This window comes from Rattus norvegicus, chromosome 13, assembly GCF_036323735.1.
Source record: "Rattus norvegicus strain BN/NHsdMcwi chromosome 13, GRCr8, whole genome shotgun sequence".
In the NCBI taxonomy this organism is placed as follows: Eukaryota; Metazoa; Chordata; class Mammalia; order Rodentia; family Muridae; genus Rattus; species Rattus norvegicus.
The window spans coordinates 102,503,531-102,522,871 of NC_086031.1; the positions used below are offsets into that span (position 1 = coordinate 102,503,531).

The 19,341-nt window shown below is 43.5% G+C and overlaps 1 protein-coding gene across 1 annotated transcript in view; it reads left to right on the top strand.

The window, feature by feature from the left end:
- Positions 1-19,341, top strand: part of Ush2a (usherin) — a 666,448-nt gene that overhangs the window by 134,748 nt on the left and 512,359 nt on the right. The window contains exons 13-14 of the mRNA NM_001302219.1: positions 3,662-3,845; positions 18,444-18,607. Coding sequence (NP_001289148.1) covers positions 3,662-3,845; positions 18,444-18,607 — 348 coding nt within the window. The remainder of the gene's footprint in view (positions 1-3,661; positions 3,846-18,443; positions 18,608-19,341) is intronic.

Sequence of the window (19,341 nt, forward strand, 5' to 3'; positions counted from 1 at the left end):
TCCGGGGTACTCTGGGCTCTTTCATGTAGAGCAGTATTCTGATGTGACGGCCACACTGTCCGCTACCTGTTCAGGACCACAGTTAGCTGAACTACGAGAGGGAACGGTAAGTTTTGCCAAGATGGCTTGTGCCTGAGAACTCTCAGTTCTACATAAGACACAGTTAGCACATTGACCTGATGGCCGTGTTTAAGAAGGCAGCGGAAAGACATTCATGAGGGAGAACAGTCTCAGAAAAAAAAAAATCACTTACCATGCTACAGATGTGAAGATGCGGACCATGAAGCTGAGCTAATGGAGTGAGATCAGAGATGGATTGAGTCGCAGCAGAAATTAAGGTCAGTTATAATTAAGCCACACTCAGGAGTGGAAGCTTAAAGCAGGAGGGGAGGGGAAACGTTGTTTTCTATAGTTGGAAGCCATCAAAGGAGGGGTAATGGTCTAGAATTAGGCACATTCAGGTGATGCAGCAAGTAATCTGTGTGCAGGAAGTCGCCTTCTACATCCTAATTGAACTGCTTAAAAATAGGACAACTAAAATACTGGTGGGGTTAACCTTTCTAATCAAGTCCTCAGAAGAAGCTCATTCACTACATCCTCCAGCGTGGGGGAGAGCTCAGCGTTATTCTCTGCACACTGATGTCCACCATGCCTGCTTCCCGCCTCCGTGGGTGCTATGTGCTTCTCGAGCTTTCTTCAGTGGTTGCCCTATGCTTACATTTCTGATATTTTTTTCTGTACAGTGTCTTGCTCTCCAAGATATGCACTACCCAATCTTATACACCAAAATGCCACCCCTGTTTGTATAAACAGACATAGCTAGTAAATCATTTCTTGTAAAAATGATCCTTTATTGGTCGAGAATTCTCTGTGGCTCAAAGCTATAGCAATAAGCGCAAATTACTTCTAAGTACCTGTGCTAATGGGTCATTTATCCAAACTGGAGAGCTGTTAGGACTTCATGATACCTTATGAATGTAAGGAGCTCGGTACCTAGCTTTGAAGAAAAGACGTGTTCCTTCAAAGAGAAGCCTTTGGTGTTTGTGACTTGGATCATAGGACAAACCAGGTCTTGGACCAGGTATGAGCTGATGTGGCTGTAACCTATTCCTGCAAGTGGATATAAGGATAGATATGGAGAAATAAACCGTGTAATCTGGCTGTAAATTATCATGAAGGTAATACTCCCTGAGCCATCTGCCCGGGTGTTCTAGGTCTCTCCATTTATCCCATTCACTCTTGACAAACACAATTTTTTACTGCTTTTGAAGCCAACTAAAAGCATTGCTGGGACCAGGACAGAGAAGACTGACTTTTTGTGACTCTAGGATGACGGCTTCTTTGTAACTAGATCCTCCCTGGTAGGTGAGACCTGAGCAGTTACTCCCTGCTTCTCCCAATACAGCAGACAACACAGGGAGGGATGGCTTTGTTTTCTGGCTTATTCTCTTCACAAAGACCAGTATATCCCAAAACATAACGATCATGACATTACATTTTCATCATCCATAACTTTACTCCATAGGCAGTTTCTGTGGTCCCTCCCTCTCTCCTGTTGCCTCCAGTAAATATTCCAGGTCGTGTTTTGTATGTGTTTGTGTATCAAGTAGATATGTGCACGCGTGCATACACATGCATCTGCACACACTATACCAGGAACCCTTTCCATTTCATTCAAATGGCTAAAGCCTTCCTGACTTTGTGTTGTTGACACCATTCTTCTGGTTCCAGAAAATGTTAAAGAACTCCGGTGTGATTATGAGTCCTGCTTTTCTTTCTTTACTTTTGATATAAGCAAAGGATGTGGATTATAGAATAAAACTAAAATCTCTAAACTCTGTGTGTGTGTGTGTGTGTGTGTGTGTGTGGTGTGGTGTGTGTGGTATGTGTAGTGTGCATGGTGTGTGTGTATGTATAGTGTGTGTGCATGCACATGCATGCACTCGTATGTCTATGTGCATGCATGTTTTGGGAGTGTAGTGCGTGCGGAACCCCCTGACTCCTTGAGTCCATTTTCATTTGCTCATCAGGGTTTAGTGAAGGCCTACTATGGGTAGTGGAGAGAATGATGATTTATACAGATGAGGTTCTGACCCTGATGCAGATGACAGGCTGATGAAAATTAGATTAATTACATGTTTCTGGGCACTGGTGGGAATCAGCAGGACGCAGTGAAGCTATCAGAGGCATGCCTGAATTGGCCTAGAGAAACTTGTTCATGGAATTGAGGAGACCGGCTTACAGAGCAGAAGGGATAGATTGAAACCATTGCCCTGGACAGAGCAGCACCCTGCACCCCAGAAAGGCATTCAAGGGTCGTGAACTGTAAAAAGAAAAAAAATAAAACTAAAAACTCTGAAGCCCTCTGTGTTGGGAAATGACTGCAGAGGGTTAGGGGGGTTGATTACAAAGTGGAAAGTCATGGTTGCAATTATAACTTCCTTGAAGGAAATAAGCCATAGAGGGAAGAGGAGACATTAAAAGTATCTTTGGAGAAAGATGGTTTAAACTCCACTGTGGGATGCAGATCAAGAGGAGGCCAGGGCTTGCCAGTGGGTAAATGGCTTCTGGAGCTGAAACAGGCTTGTGGGAGTCATTAGTTCAGCGCGGGGGAGGGGTTGCAAACCTCCTTAAACCTGTCTTCTAATCTGCACAAAGGACATGACAACTTCTGAACAGATTACTGCATGTGAATCTTCTGCAGCACTGGTTCTTGGTACACACCATGCAAACCTCTGTGGCAGCCGTCACAGGGGCTGGGAGGGAAAGGTGGAAGATTGAGGATCCTCTGGAGACCTTGTCCGTAGGTCTCGATGATTAAGGAAGTGTAGATCACGCATGAAGGAGACAGTTTAAGGGGTGAGAACTTTAACAGTGTTCTGTATGATCGATTACATTTGAGTTTCAAATGATAACCACTTAGTATAAATAAAGCACTTTTTTTTTTTTACTATAAAAGTCATTGTTAAAATTGAATGTTAACCGGAAGTCCCGTATTTAACTGACTGTCTTACTAAATGTCTCTCTGGTATATAGGAGACACCACTGCCTATTTGGTAACTATTGGAGCCGAGTAGAAGAGAGCCAGGCTTCAGTTGAAGAACTTCAAATGGGCCCAAATTACTTTAAATTGTGAATTTGTTCCTTTCAAATGTAAATGAGCGGGGTTGGGGATTTAGCTCAGTGGTAGAGCGCTTGCCTAGCAAGCACAAGGCCCTGGGTTCGGTCCCCAGCTCCGGGTGGGGGCGGGAGGGGGAAGAAAAAGAAAAAAATGTAAATGAGCGTTCTGCTTGCGTGTGTGTATGTATACCACACAGGTGCCTGGTGTCCAGCGAGGCCACCAGAGGGTCTCAGGTCTCCTGGAAATGGAGTTGGAGAAGTTGTGAGATGCATGTGAGCACTTGGAACTGAACTGGGGTCCTCTGCAAAGGCAGTGAGAGCTTTTAACCACTCCCCAGCCCCTATATTAAATTTTCACGTATGCAACTGAATGACTGTTTTTTATTTAATTAATATATTCATCAAGAAGAGCTCTAGCCACCGTTGTAGTAAGGCCCAGAGGTCCCTTGAGATTATTTTGGCTTTGGGTGCTATCAAAACACTCTCATTTTTAGAGAAGATTGAACCAAAGGTGAAAATGAAAACTTTTTCTCACTCCTAGGCTTTTACAGTTCTCCCGGCAATGCCACTGGCTGTCTGCCATGCTCATGCCACACAGCTGGCGCTGTAAGCCACATCTGTAATAGTGTCACCGGGCAGTGCTCTTGCCGCGATCCCTCCACCACTGGGCAGAGCTGTCACCAGTGTCAAGACCATTACTTTGGATTTGATCCCAGGACCGGAAGGTAAATCTTTACTTATATGGATAACAGAGCACCATAGACTTAGTTATTATCCTTAGTTTTCCTTATCCGCAAGAACTTTGGCAGATTTCAAGCGATAATTTCTACAAAAAATGTTCTTTGGGGAATATATTTTCAATTCCTTGATATCTTGCTTACTAAACCTAATGGTTATTGCTCCATGCTGTGCTTGTGAACTCCCTTAATATTCTATCATCACTGAAAATCTCTCTTCAATGATCAAGAGATATCTTCATTTTCTCATTTTTTAACTCTGTGTCTGTCTCCTGTTTGTCTGTCTGTCTGTCTGTCTGTCTCTGTGTGTGTGTGTGTGTGTGTGTGTGTGTGTGTGTGTGCTCGCGTGCATGCACGCACATGTGCATGCTTCTGCAGGTGGAAAACAGAGGTTATCTTCAGTTATTGGTCCAAGGAGCTGGCCTTTATAATAAAGGATCTTCAGCTAGCTTGGAATTTGCCTATTAGGCCAGGCTGCATCAGGGCCGTGCTAGACCAATAACTGTGTTCCACCATGACTGGCATTTGTGTGTGGGTTCTGAATCTCAAATTCAAATCCTGCTGTTTCTCACAGTGAGCAGTTTGTCATCGAAACTCCTTCTCCTGCCCCAGCTTAGTTCTTTTTTTGAAGGAAGACACCGTTCCCTCCAGTCTAGCCCAATCTGAATTCACCCTTCAGTTTCCTTAAACCCAAGCAGTTTTTGGTAAAATAAGATCCTGCTTTCTCTCTCTCTCTCTCTCTCTCTCTCTCTCTCTCTCTCTCTCTCTCTCTCTCTCTCTCTCTCCCGATTTCCACCCATCACACCTCCTATCTCAGCTTCTTCCAGGACCCAAATCTGCTTCCAGAAGAGTGCGCTGTCATTTGTCACTCTGCGGGATGTCTGGCTAGCACTGGAGTTGGAGTCTCTGGGTTAGACAGTAGATTGAAATGTTAACATCAACTAATGAGGAGTAGAAAGAGAAAAAGAAGACAGTAGAGCCTGCAGTATTGGGAGGCACTGAGGTCTCTACAAACTCTGAATCTAGTGAAATTCCATGGTCCATGAAAAGGCAGGGTGTAGAGGACAGAGCTGAACTATGACAGGTTGAGTTCAGGAGAGGGGAAGATCTCCACAAGTATGAATTTAAAGAAAGATGATTCATAACAGGTTTTATGCAGATTAAGTTGAATATTTCTACATACCATCTGACTCATATTGACTCAGAGAGAGAGAGAGAGAGAGAGAGAGAGAGAGAGAGAGAGAGAGACTGAGACTTTAATAGAAATACACATTATTCTTTGACAGGAAAGCATTTTTCTCCCATCCATGTTGCCTTCATATTTATTCTTCCAAGTTTCATTCATTGAGTACTTGGAGTATCACTGTAGTTTAGGTCTGAAAACCTGGGTTTTAAAGGCTCAGTCGTACCTTGGTTCTTTTAGGATATGGTTCCTTGTAGAGATTAGGGTTCAGTGGGAGGTAGTCATTCCAGTGGGAAATGTTCTTGAAATGTCCTTGAGGGAGATGTGCAACCTGAGCCCCTTTCTCTTTGTCCTTTTCATTTCCCAGACATGAGAGTGGTTTTGCTCCCTCAGATGCTCCTCTGCCATGATGTGTCATGATGACATGTCACTATAGTAACCAACAGTGGGAATGACCACTGAAACCTTGACTTTCTCTCTGTATGTTGTCTGGGACATTCATTACAGCAATAAAAAGTCAAAGTAGGGATAATACATTTTTTTCCTTTCATCTCTAACGGCCATTAATATTCCAAACTGTGGAGATTTCCATGCCTACCGAAGTTCTCCCATGTCTAGCATTGGCCTATGCTATGTCTCCAGTCTTCAAGATTCCAGAAATGCTGTGCTGTGATTAGATGACCTTGTTCCAACGCTCTCCTCCAAGAACCACCACTTAATATGTCCCTGGGCTTTTTCTAATTTTTATGCTGGTAACCTTGCCTGGTTCTCCACTGATCAACCATGTGACCAGCTTTGTGATCTTCTGCTCATAACCCGGGACAAAGCCAACTTTGTTTTGCTTTCAAGATCTGTCCCTTCTGCTGGTCAGTTCTATAGGTGACACCCTTGCTGCCGCCCTGGGCTGACTTAACTGAGGATGAGCTTCTGCTCAATGGACCCACAGCCTTGTAGCTTGTGTGTATTTCTTGCCACCTTATTCTTCTGCCCCTTCAGATGGTGGCTGAGATCCCTGGCTTCAGCACCCTGAAGATGCCTTGTAGATGTTCCAGCCCTCCACTGTGCAGATGAAATGGCAGCAATGGAAATGAATAACTCCAGATTGCCTCTCTGCTTCCAACATGTCTGCGTTCTTATACATTCTTGCTTTCTGTCTACTCACAGAAGAAAGCAACCTTTGTAAAAGTGGCCTATTTTGAGTGTGAACCCTTCCTGAGTTTTGCTTTCTGTCCCTTCCTTTCCTTCTCACCTGCATCTCCCCATCCTTCCACCTGAACTTACTTCATCAAATTCTTCACTGATTTAACTTAACGGTTGCCTCTTCGCTGGATAAAGCTGCACACAGATATGCTGTCACCACCTCGCTACCAGCTCCTCTCCTTGGCCTTGCCCTGCTTAACAAGGCCTGAGCATTATTGTTTGATTTCCTGTTCTTGTGCTCACTTACATTTAAGAACATTTTTCTTGCTTCATCCTGTTTATTTCTTTGCATCTTTTCCTTATCCCCCACCCTTTGTGCATACAATAACCAAACTCATGAAACACAGGCAGCTAAGGGATAGCAGACTCATTATTTTGGTAGTATCAGGGTAGAACATATGGTCTTCCATATGTTAAATAAGTGCTCTACCACTGAATGACATCCCTAGTCCCCTTAAATGACAGGTAGATTTCTCATCTCTATCAAAGACAAATTATATAACAGAACAGGATAGTTAAACAAGAGTTAAGGAAAGATAGTTAGGAAGTAGGGTTGCCCTGGAGGGAAGGACAGAAGTATCCATGATGTCTTATACTCCAGTCACATTAGAGGGATCTAGGACATTTGCTGAAGGGTCACATGAATCACATGCAGTCATGGAGATGGATAAACTGATATGTCATTTACACCTTGTAAGTATGAAGACAGTCTATCCAAGGTTAGGTAGTTGAGCTGAGGTATATTCTGAGACTCAGAGTTTACCAGAGCTGGGGGGGTCCCGTTAGAATAACAAGAAAAATGAAGTGGGTTCTGTTAGCATCAGTATAAAGTATCATCTGGAATCCTGAAAGATTCCACATAGAGGAAGCAGGCAAGACTCCCATGGGCTACACAAGGAATAAGAACATTGTTGGAATAGAGGCAAACCTGAGCTCTAACAAATGTTGGAACTGTTAGTAGGAAAGACTTCTGGGGAAAACAGAAATCATGGAAGAAAGCTTGAAATTGTCTCCCCAAGTGGAAGGTTACCCCTGACTGCAAGCAGTGTCCTGAAAGGTTGTCTCTGAGCATAGGGGAGATCAGAGTATTTAGCCTGCTGTGCTGGGCCAGTGAGTAAGAGCTCCTCTCAGGACTGATTGTATGTGAGGGAAGAGGTGTTTATCAAGACAAATGGGGACAATCAGGCAACCCTTGTTTGGAGAGTCCCTGTTGTTATCATTTCTGAACTAGAAAAAAAATTTCCCAAGAGAAAAGCTTGGTTCTTATAATGTCTAATTTGATTCTAATTTGAAAGTTGACTTGATACACAACATTTCAAATTCTAGTGTCACACACACACACACACACACACACACACACACACACACACACCCACCAACCTATCTGCCTCCAGGACCTTTTACTTTCTCTGAAAGGTGAGAGAAGCCATGGAAACACCCTTTATATCCAGGCTGAAGGGAGACAGGATCGGGTGGGTGGGTTAGATGCACCAGACCATGGGGTGCTTCAGTCAAAGTCAATTGCAAGGCTGACTCCTGTTTGCTGTTCACGACTCATTCCTTTTTCAATATGTCTTTGATTTAGTTGTCGTGACTAGTAACCCACACTCTTCCTTTGGTGTCCGAGCCTCTCCTCTGTCTTCTCTTTGTTTGTCAGCTCTCTGTTTTGCTGTTTGCTCCTATGTAACATGCTCACCACCGACTAAGCTGTCCTTGACATCAGCTACTACCTTCCTTAATCACTGACTGCCGTTGAAATCATGGCGGCCACCTCTTTGGGTCATCAATTATTCCGTCCTAATAATAACATGTGACATGTCCTCATCATCCTGACCAGAGAGGTATACAGCTTTGTATGTCTCTCTCTAAATAAAAGGCGTCTTAATAGTGCTTACAGGCTTCTAGTCTAGGCACTATAGAACACGAGCTATATGCTAGCACTAAAAAACGCTGTGGAAAGTAAGAGTGCTATGTGTAGCCAAGCTTCTCTGCAAAGCATAGAAAACCTAAAGCTCTCAGTCCTGATTCATCATGCTACACTATCTGCTGGGCAAACATCCGGGCATGTGTTCCAACCTCAGGGGCCCATAAAGATAGCCAGGAATGTTCATAAGCCTACCTGAAAACCGTGCTGTGGAGGAGGGGGTGGGAGAGTCATGGAGTTTAATGGCACCAGTCTAGCTTCAAGTTTTGTGAGGGGCCCCATCTCAAGTGAATAGGTTAAGGTTTGGTAGAGCAGGACACCAGATATCCCACTCTGGCATCTGTCTACACACACACACACACGCACACACACACACACACACACACACACACACACACACACACACACACACAGGCATGCATTCACAGCATTCTCTACACTACAGGAAAACACAAACAAAAATGTGTAAAAAAATGAAAGAGAAGGGACAAAGCTTTCAATGATCCATTTGTACTTTCTGGAGTCAGTCACGTGGGCTGTTTGTGCTGTGAGTTGACCCTCCTATTTCACTGGTGAATTCTGCCATCTCTCTTCACTTTAACGTGAAGAGTCATTAGGGGAAAGTACTTCAAACTGTGCCATAGGAATCACTCCAGATAGACGCTCACCCGTTTATGATTCCCATTTCTTTTCTGAATGACAGTCTTCTAGGACATCTCTGCCAAATTCTGTTTGCTGTCATTACGCTTCTCCCACAGTATCTGTTTTTGCAGTGAAGAGTGGACTAAACTAGACGGGTTCTTATGGGGCATAAGGAAACTTCATCCTACAGCTATGGAGGTAGATGTCTGTGATTCTACCATGTGGGGAGAGAGGAGCAAGCAAATCAAGGATGATTAAAATCAATCTAGGCCAACCTCTGCTACATAGTAAGGCCAAGATCAGCCTGGGCTACACAACACCCTACCTGAGAGAAACTAAAAGAAAATTTTATTTCTGAAACAAATCTTGTTTATAGTCTAGATGTATGTGGATATACAGTGTAGGAAATGATTATGTCTTGATGTTTAGAAGTGAAAAGTAAGGAACTCATTTGCTGCGACTGTGGTAGGTGATTCCTAAGATGCATGTGTTAATTTCCAGTGTCTACATTGACCTGTTCTGTAGCCAAGCAGGAAGGCATCGAAGCACGTTGTGGTTCTCACCATATTGGAAAGGTCTGTGATGTCCTCATCCACGTGCCTTCCCCAATCTGAGGGCTCTTTCCTTCCCTTTCAGACTATCGAGGAGAGTGATGCCCTCTGGGTTTGGTGGTGGTGGTTTTCTTAGTTTATTCCTGCTACTCTTTTAAAAATAAACCCAAAGAACCAACTAAATGAACGAATACAAGCACTGACCCTAAATGGCAGGGAGCTGAGAAAACCACACCTGCCAATCACAGCGTCCTGGGACCACTCTGGAAAAGCCTTTGAAGCCTTTCAAACTCCTACTCCATCCTCCAAGTGTACCGATTGGTGAAAGGCCACCATGCTCTTCCAAGAGCTCATCCCAGTGAAAACATTGCTTCATTTGCCGCTGGTTTGACCAGTCGTGAAACAAGGAAGCAAAAATACTCTGTCCAGGGTTAAAAAATTAATAATAAAGCAAGAAATGTGTATCACATTTGTCCAACTCTAAAACATAGAGAAGGAAAACATTAAAGTGAGCTACATCTGGCTCACCTCTGAAATGGGCACATGAACTTCCTGCTGTCACCCTCAAGTGGACTGTGAGTGATTATTTCCCAGAGTTGAGGTACCTCAAGTTCCTCTGGCACCCTCTCTCATCACTTTCTTAAAAATGTAACTCCCACATGTCACAGCCCATAATATTTCTTCTTTAGTGTTTAAAGCCACTGAGAGTCACTAGTTCAGTTTACCTTGTTTTAAAACCCAAGGTCCCAGGCGGGTCTAACATTAAACTGTAGTTTTGCTCTGGTAGCAAGACCAGGGTTCAGGGCTTGTCAGATGTCTGAAAGCTTAGATTCCATGAAAACATGCGGTCAGATTTTCCTGCCACAGGATTATTTAGATATGACTGCAGAGATCCTCCACGTGAACACCATGTCATAGATTTGCTCTGGTAATCTTTACGACACTATCACCAGTGGGTCTCAGTGGGTCTTTGCTCTGAGAACCACATCAGTGACTTCAAATAAAAGCACACAGCGCTCTTGCAAAGAGATCTCCTCTTACACAGTGAAGATGTAAAACTTGCTGCATGCTCTCTGTAGACCCGGGCTTCCCTGTGACTCTGTGAGACAGGGGTTGCCGTCTGAGGTTACAGAGGTGACAGACCCCAGTCACGCTCACAGGACAGCTTGGTCGGGATCATAAGACAAGGGCACTTTCAGGAAAACGAGAAAAGAATTCGAAGGCACTTGAGTTTCATGCTGCCACTTCTGCCACTTCATTCCCACTTCTGCCCAATTCTGTCTTTTGAAAGAAGTTACCCCATGTTCCGGAGTGAGAAAATAACCTGTGTCTCATGGACAGCAGACACCGTTTAAAAGGATCTGATTAGAAGGAAAAGTACATAGTCATTCTTTGGATTATCTTATGGCCGTTATCTATTTAGTCCACCTAATATAGACTGTGGGAAGCTCTTCAAGAAATGCCAGACTTTGTATGTTATTAATGGCCCCATGTCCTCGATGTGACAAACTGGGAATGGTACAGAGCTGAGCGTGAGGACAGGGTCCAGCTCGTCTTTCCCACTAGACCAGGTATATTAGCTTGCTCCTGGATATAATAAATTACTGTAAATTCAGTGTCTTAAAACAACAAGGATTTATTATCTTATAATTCTGGAGGTCAGAGGTCCTAAATTAGTTTCAGTGGACTAAAACCAAGGTGTCAACAGGCCACCTGTGTTTCCTCTGGAAACTCCAGGATAAAAATCCATTGTCTTCATCTTGACTCCTCCTATAGTCTACCTACATTCTTTAAGGGGTGAGGAGAAGTAGTGTTTGCTGCGTGTGTATGTGCATTAATGGGTGGGGGTGGATCATAGTCCTGTGTGTGCACATGGGTGTTAAGGGCAGAGATTGGCACTGGGTGCTTTCCTCCGTCTCTTCACACCTCATATTTTTGAGAGATGCTTTTCAAAGTAACCTGGGAATTAGCAATTAGGCTTGGCTAGCTGGTCAGATAGCTCCAGGAATCCTTGGCTCTGACTCTCTAGCACTAGGCTTCTAGGTTTACATTGCTATAACCAGAGCAACAAGGGTGCTAGGCCCAAGTTCAGGCCTTTATGCTTATACAGCAAGCACTCAATGGAGTCATTCCCCCAGCCTTTGTTTCTGTTGTTGTTGATGATGATGATGATGACAATGACGACAACAGCAATGACAAGACGATGATGATATCCCCACGGCTGCATTATACTCAAGAATTATTTGCAAATTATTTGCATTATGTGTTTTGTTTTGTTTTAAATTTTGGTTATAATTTGTCTTCTGGGGATTGGACACGAGCTCTCTTGCTTGATTGCAAGGCAAGCTCGTGACCAAGTGGTCTCCTCATCCCTTTGCTTCTGTGACTCCCAGCGCTGTCAGAGGCCACAGAACAGCTTTCTGCCTTCTCTGAGTTGAGCTTCTCTCCTCAACTTGCCTTTTGTTGGTGGTGGGGGTAGTTTCAGTCATTTGCTTTTGTTTGTTTGTTTGTTTGTCTGTCTGTCTCTCTCTCTCACCACTCTGTCTTCTTTGCATAAAGACCTCTATGATCACATTGAATATTCCTGGATCATTTGTGGTCAGTATACTGTAATCTCAAGATTTTTAACCATGCTTGCAGAATTGGTCTTACCAAGTAAGGATGTAGATTTTGAGTTCTGCCAGTTAGGACTTGAGCACTGTCGGGGCCATACTTCAACCTACTATACTGAAGGTCACCCTTCTATCACTTGGGGCTCAACTGTGGCCTTCTCCCTATTTCTTATTGGAACACAGTGGTACTCCTTCTCTATAAATTGTCCCCTGGCTACTTTCTGAGGACAGCAGTAAAAGTGAGGTATAATAGAGGGCATGGTGTGTGCAGAACTGCACTGAGATCTTAGAACTGTAACTGTTCAGGCACTAAAAGAGCTTTACGAGGAATGAAGATTTACCTACCCAAATCCCCCTTTTAGAAGACCAGGTAAATGGTCAGGTAAATGGTCCCACACTGGCTTCAAAGATGGAATTTAAAAGATCCACTGTCTCATGCAGTAGCACATTTTGCCTTTAGCCCTTGTCCTGGCACGTCAGAGGCAGGGTCTCCAATGGAAGGAAATGTTTCCTTCCTGTGACTTTCTATTCGTTCATCTAACTCTGCAGACCCAGGGAAGAGATGTAATCTCTCTCCTATTTGAAAACACTCCCACATCTCAATCATTGGCATGGTGACATAGAGTGTCAGGAAAGGAGGAGACACTGGCCGCAGGTCCACGGCATGCTCAGGGTTTAGTTTCCCAGTAATAACAGGAACGCTTCCTCACTGGGATCAGATGCCTTGGTTGCATGAAGGCAAGGATGGCACTAGCATGGTCTAGTTTATGAGTTCCTGAGTTCAAGCCTGAAGAAGGGTTTCTGAAACTGGTTCTTGAGCTGCTCACTTCTCCTAGATAAGATACTAGCACTTCGGTTTAATTCCTTGCTAATACATGTATTGCCTTGCATTCACACTAACTACACGATCTTACCCTATACCCTCCCATTACCAATCTAAGTTTAGCTCCAAGAGAATGCAGTTGCTCTGAGAGACTGTGACAAAGGAGAAGTGAGAAGCTTGGGTGGCAACCTCAAGGTCAGATATCTACCACAGGGTTGAAAGTGCTCAGCCCAGGGAAAGCCATACCTCTACAGAGGACATCTAGCCACCGGTCCATCCTGCAGCTGTGAGTCAGCTGAGTGTTCTGCTACCAGGAACTATGACTGAGGTCAGCTTTGAAAGGGAAATCGCCCAGGGGGATTAGACCAAACATGCAAGGCTCAAAACCTAAAGCATCTACATCTATCATCCACAGTTCAATCTGTTTCTGGTGATCCCTCCTACACACAAGTCTCTCTTGGTGCTTCATTCAGTAAAACTTCAACCACACAGTAGGGTGTGTTGCAGCCTGACTGTATGACCGTGCAGCAGTGTGGGTTGTATCCTGACTATGTGACCACGTGGCAGTGTGTGTTGTATTCAGACTGTGTGGAGCTGAGGATGGAACATTCTCATCCCAGCTCCTGAAAATGGCCTTGACATCTCATTTTCTTTTCCTCATTGGTGAGCCAGTCTAAAAGCCTCAACGATTTGGCATCTAGTCCTCCTCCATGCTCTGTGTTGAAAGATGTCCTCACCTCTGTTAGAAAATTAGAAGCCCAGGAATAGCTCTAGAGTCTTTGTTCCCTCTCTTTCAAATTTTCATTCACAATTCACTAATCTTATTTGCTGAAAACTTCAATTCTAAACCCTTCCATTTACTTATCTCCCAATACCCTAGCCCACCAGTGTCTTCTCCTCACCTGTACAGCTTCCTGGGTCACCATGTCCCATGCCAGTTCATTTTCCAAGCATTCTGATTGCAAGCCCAGGAGATCACTCAGTGGGTCAGAGTGCTTGTGGTACATTCAACTTAGCTTTCTGTTAATAGGAGAAACACCATGACCAACAGCAAATGGGGTGGGAAAGTTTTATTTCACCTCTCAGATTCTAGTGAATCATCAGGGGAAGTGTGGGCAAGAGACCGGAGGCAGTAACCTGATACAGACCGTGGAGGAGGATCTGCTTACTAGCTTGTTCCTCATAGCTTGCTCTGCCTATATTCTTATATAACCCAGAGCTACCTGGCCAGGATGAGCCCCTCCCACAAAGAGCTCAGGGCTCCCTGCCCAGCACTGGCTCCTTTCATAGTGAATTGTGCACCCCCCAGCCCCCAACATCACAAGGAAATGACAAGCTTCTGGTTCAGTGAAAAAACCCTGCCTCAAAGGAATAAGGCAGAGAGTGATAGACGGGGACGGTTGGCTTGTCCCTCTGATTTCTGCACACACATGTGTGAACTTATACAATCGTACACACTAACTAACATCCATGCATCTCTCTCTCTCTCTCTTTGTGTCTGCCTCTGTCTCTGTCTGTCTTTTTCTCTCTCTGTGTCTGTTTCTGTCTCTCTCTCTCTGCCCCCCCTCACACACACAGAGAAAGAGAAGAGAGAGAGAGAGAGAGAGAGAGAGAGAGAGAGAGAGAGAGAGAGAGACTACAGTCTACAAAGTCTAAATTTACTCAGTGCTACATATCAAATGCCCCTGTATTCTGACTGTGACTCATCATATGAGATGTGGGATTTTCCACCCGAGGCATCCGGTCAGTATGAAAAGTTTTAGATTTCACAACATTTCAGTCTTTGTATTTTCAGATTGGAGATGTTCTGTTGGTGCTCTCCCTAGGCCCTGCCCATACTTGTTCTCAATCCTGTGCTACACACTCACACATACATACGTACACACACACACACACACACACACACACACACACACACACACACACTCACACTCTGCATGCATCCTTAGCTGCCAGCTTCCATTCTCTCTCCCTTCACAGTTGTCCGTGCACTTCTTGAGGACAGGAGAAGCTTCAACACTCAGCACTGTATTTTTAGTGTGGATTCCCACCCAGGAACACAACTGGTCCTCAGTGAAGGGTACTTAAGTCCCTCCTGTGTCAGTCATGGGCATATGAGTTGAGGTCCTCAGCTAAGGAAGGGGGACTTGTCTCCCTGTATCCCTTCAGATGAGTTCCTTGCAGTATCATCAGCCCTGAAGCACACTGTCTTCGTTATGAGTAATGTTTCTTCAATAACAATAATTAGGACGCTATTTGTGTAAGTAAAAGAACCCCCAGGAAAGCACAGTTGAGGAGATTTGTCGTTTAAGAGACAGAAGACAATTATCCCCAGTGTACCTGGTAAATAGTGATTTGCAGAGGGGGTAACAACACAGCACCCGTGTGCTGGCGGAGCAGAGCCCCCCTCCTGTTTTGTTTATCATAATGAACTGGTCAATAAACATCACAAATTGTTTATCTATATAAATCTTGACAGATTACTCTTTATGAAATCCATTTAGCAACTGAGGCTTTCCCATAAGGATGAAAAATGAAGATTTTAAACAGATTGCGGGAGCAGCTTGGGCTGCGCCAGGAGAGTCTGTGCAATAAAGGCTTCTTTATATTAATATTACGAAAACCATTTATCCTGGCAAAATCAATATCACAATTCATCTTAGTTTGTTGCTTCTTTTCGAAGCCTAAGATGTCTTCTCCTTTATTGTGTCTAATTTTGTTTTAATAAATGTGAATTATATTTCATTTGGTTGATACTCCAAGGAAGGGGCATTAGAAAAACTGTCCCCAAACTTGTGGCGTATTTGCTAAAGAGTCTTTGAAATGTTTGAAATTGTATTTGAGTAGCTGAGAAATTTATAGGAATCGTTTCATTTAAGCCTTAATTACAGTATTATCCTCTGTGTCCTTTGGGCTAGTAGCAAACTGTAATATTCTAGAAAATCTGCGCTGATGAACTTCACTTAAGGAAAATTCTCGCTCACCGAAACTAAGCAATTATAACAACTTAGATATGTCCGATACAACAGCGGCTGGGAGAAGAGACAATAAAACCAGGAATAGATGCATTTAATTACTCAAAACATTGCTTGCTTTCCTAAGAAGTGATTTATTTATTCCATTTGGATTCGGAACTTAATATCCCATGGATATTGACATAGCTGGCTCTGCGCTGTGTGGATAGCAGTCAGCTGGAAGCAAATAGAGCTTCATCAAGGGATGGAATTACGTTACACAGTGCAAGCCATTACTCTAACTGCCCTGTATGTAAAGTAAGTGTGATTGTCCCCTGAGTGAACGGCCATAAAACCCGAAACACTCAAGAGACACTTACTCATGAGTGGTATGTATAGAAAGTGATATTTATGTATAGAAAGAGTGGGGGAGGGGAGCTGCCTGATACTGCTCAGACCCCTGGTATTACACTGAAGCCTACAAATAACGCACGCTAAGTGCTACCACGCAATGAATTAAGAACAAATCAGGCATCTCATTGCTTCTATGATTCTGTTTTCATTCCGATGCATTATTTTTTTTCTCTTTTTTAATGTTTTGCAAAAAAAGCATCTATGGAAGATGAAATTCTAGTGCACGTGTCCAGATAAAGAGCACCAGTGTTGTCTGCAGGGAGGAAGTCCTTTTTATCAGAACCACAAAAAGGGCAACTATGGAACTGTAGCTTTCGGGAGGAAACACACTTTCTTCCCAACGGCAGATTCGTCCATCAAACAAATTCTCGGGTTATTTTGCGGCTTTCGCTTTTATCAGCCTTTTTAAGGGTGTTGAATGAATTACCCAAGAGATCACACCATAAAATTTGCAGGAGGGTGAAGTCACCCTGTCCACCAGTTTCTCTATAAAATAAACAGGGGGGGGAGGGAATCTATTTAGTGCTGTTTTCTATGTACCACCCAGGCAGGCCCTGTTAAACAGTCTTCATGACTGCTTTTACTTCTCTAATCTTTATAATGTCTAGACTGCTTTGCCTAATGGAATGCCACAGGGAGAGAGAGACCATGCACGGGAACAACCCACCCTAAAGAAAAACCCTTCCCTTTTTATCGCTGCTGAAGTTTAGTGCTGCTCATATTACAGATGACTCTAGGTCTGAGAGCTTGGACATTACACTGAGCATGCCTCATTGTCCTTTAGTTCCTTTGTAGAGATCAGGGTAACTGTCTTTCCTCCAATCTTATCTGGGTAAATGATGGTTAATGCTAATTATCCCGTTGGCGGCATCCGGAATCTCCTGGGAGGTGGGCCTGTGCGGATGGTGCTGATGTGTTCCGGGAGACAGGAAGACCTGTGTGTTATGGGTAGCACCATTCCCAGGCTGGGATCCCGAGTTTATGATGGAGAAGAGAGCTGGGCAGCAGGCATCGCTTTCTGGATGTGGTTGTGCTATGACCTCCTGCTCCAGGCTCCTGCACCTTGACTTCCTAGTCATAATGGGCAACTTGGGGGCCAGATTCAACCATTTCTCTTTTAAGGTGCCTTTGTTGGCCCATCTCCCAAAAGATTTCAGATTGTGACAACAGGACAATTAGCACTAATCATTTACCTGTATGGTACTGGAGAAAAGACAGTTATCCTGATCTCTGTGATGGGGCTGATGTTACAGGATGCTGAGGCATTCTTTTTATCACAAAAACAAGCAAAAAAATAAAATAAAATAAATGAAACCAATACAGTGCACAGACTATAAATGCAACCCATACGCAGCGCCAGTAATAATTATAACCTTATCTAAATATGTCAACAACATTTAGCCTTTATAGAACTAAATGTAGAATTTGAAGAGTTTTAGGGAAAGCAGTGGCTTATGCTTAGTTTCTGTGCTCTAACTGGATATTTAAATTAAAAGTACTTTTGTGAGTACCTAATTCAAACGTGTAACCGACAGCAAAACTTCTATTGTTAGAAAACACAAGGATCATTGTATTACATAGTTGGTGTTAAGGTTAATCGTGACAATGCTCATGACGTGTAAAGGCTGTCGAGGGGGTTGTTGAGACAAAGGTTTGTGTAGCTCAGGTTACACAGACTCACCGTGTAGCTGGGAACTCCTCCATCTTCCTCCCTCTGATGCACACATTCCAAGATTGCAGGAGTCCACCACCATGTCTGGCTAGAGTGCAATTCTCACCTGTGTGTGTGTGTGTGTGTGTGTGTGTGTGTCTGTCTGTCTGTCTGTCTGTCTGTCCGTCTATGTATAGAGGCCAAACATCATTGTTGTACAACTTCCCTGATCAGGTCTCACACCGAATCTTGAGTTCATCACTTCTAGATTGCCTGGGTGATGAGCCTGAGGACCTTTCTGCCCCCATCGCTGAATGCTACCCTAAGAGGCACTTGTCACCTGCTTTTCACGAGGGCGCTGGGGACCCAACCTCAGTTCCCCATGTTTGCTCATCATCACGCACCTCAGCAACTGAGCCATCTCCCGGGCCCCATTTCAGGCCCTTAACCCACGAGCATCAACAACAAAGTCTATGACAAAGTGTTTTACCGTGTTCTTGGGCGGTCCAAGCATCCCTTCCAATACGTTGGCAAAAGCAAGCTGTGTTCAACCACAGTGCTGTTGATAGGTATGACATATCCTATGAATTATTAACGAAAACATTCTTCTGATCCTCCATGTGTGTCTTCAGATGCCAGCCTTGTCATTGTCATCTAGAAGGAGCCTTGAATGAAACGTGTGATGTGGTCACAGGCCAGTGTTTCTGCAAAGAGTTTGTCACTGGCTCAAAATGTGACATTTGTGTTCCCGGAGCAAGCCACTTGGATGTCAACAATCTATTCGGCTGCAGCAAAAGTAAGTCTAAGCTGGCCCATTGCTGGCATGTGAGTCCCTGGGACCTGGGAGGAGGATCTCAATGCTTTCTGCCATTAGAAGTTATTAAAAAGACGTAGGCACAGTATGAAGAATTAGACTAAGGCAAGTTTGTTAACCATTCTAAAGGAATTCTGTAAGCCTTTTCTTGATGAAAGAATTAAAATTTCTAGGCTGTTAGTAAAACACTGACAATTATCAAAGGACAAAAACAATTCCAGTTTTCTTCAGACGAGGTGATTTTTTTTCCAGAACATCAACATTTACTGTTAAAATCATGATGTTTCTATTTGAACAAAAATGATTAGTCGCCCCAGCTCACCAATGTATTTCCATGCAATTTACTATAACAAATAGAGATTTGTTATTTATTATAAATTTCATGTTCTCTGATCAGTTTTATGAACATTTTCTAATGTTTTATTAATACTATAATTTAATAGTTATTATTTTCACAGCAAGCTGAGTTCTTTAATTGATATTCTGTTCTTGCCACTTTCTTCTTAATATTAGTCATGAGTCTGCATCCCACATTTATAATTTTAATTATTTTCCACAAATATGGCATTTTAGTGTATTTTTTTTACTTTGTAGCACTCTACAGTGTTCCAAGTTGACCTCTGAAGGTCACCTGCAGTCTTTCACATTATAACTATGTTCTATAGTCACAACTATATTGATGCTAGTTCTCTGTTTACTCTAAGATCACACACACA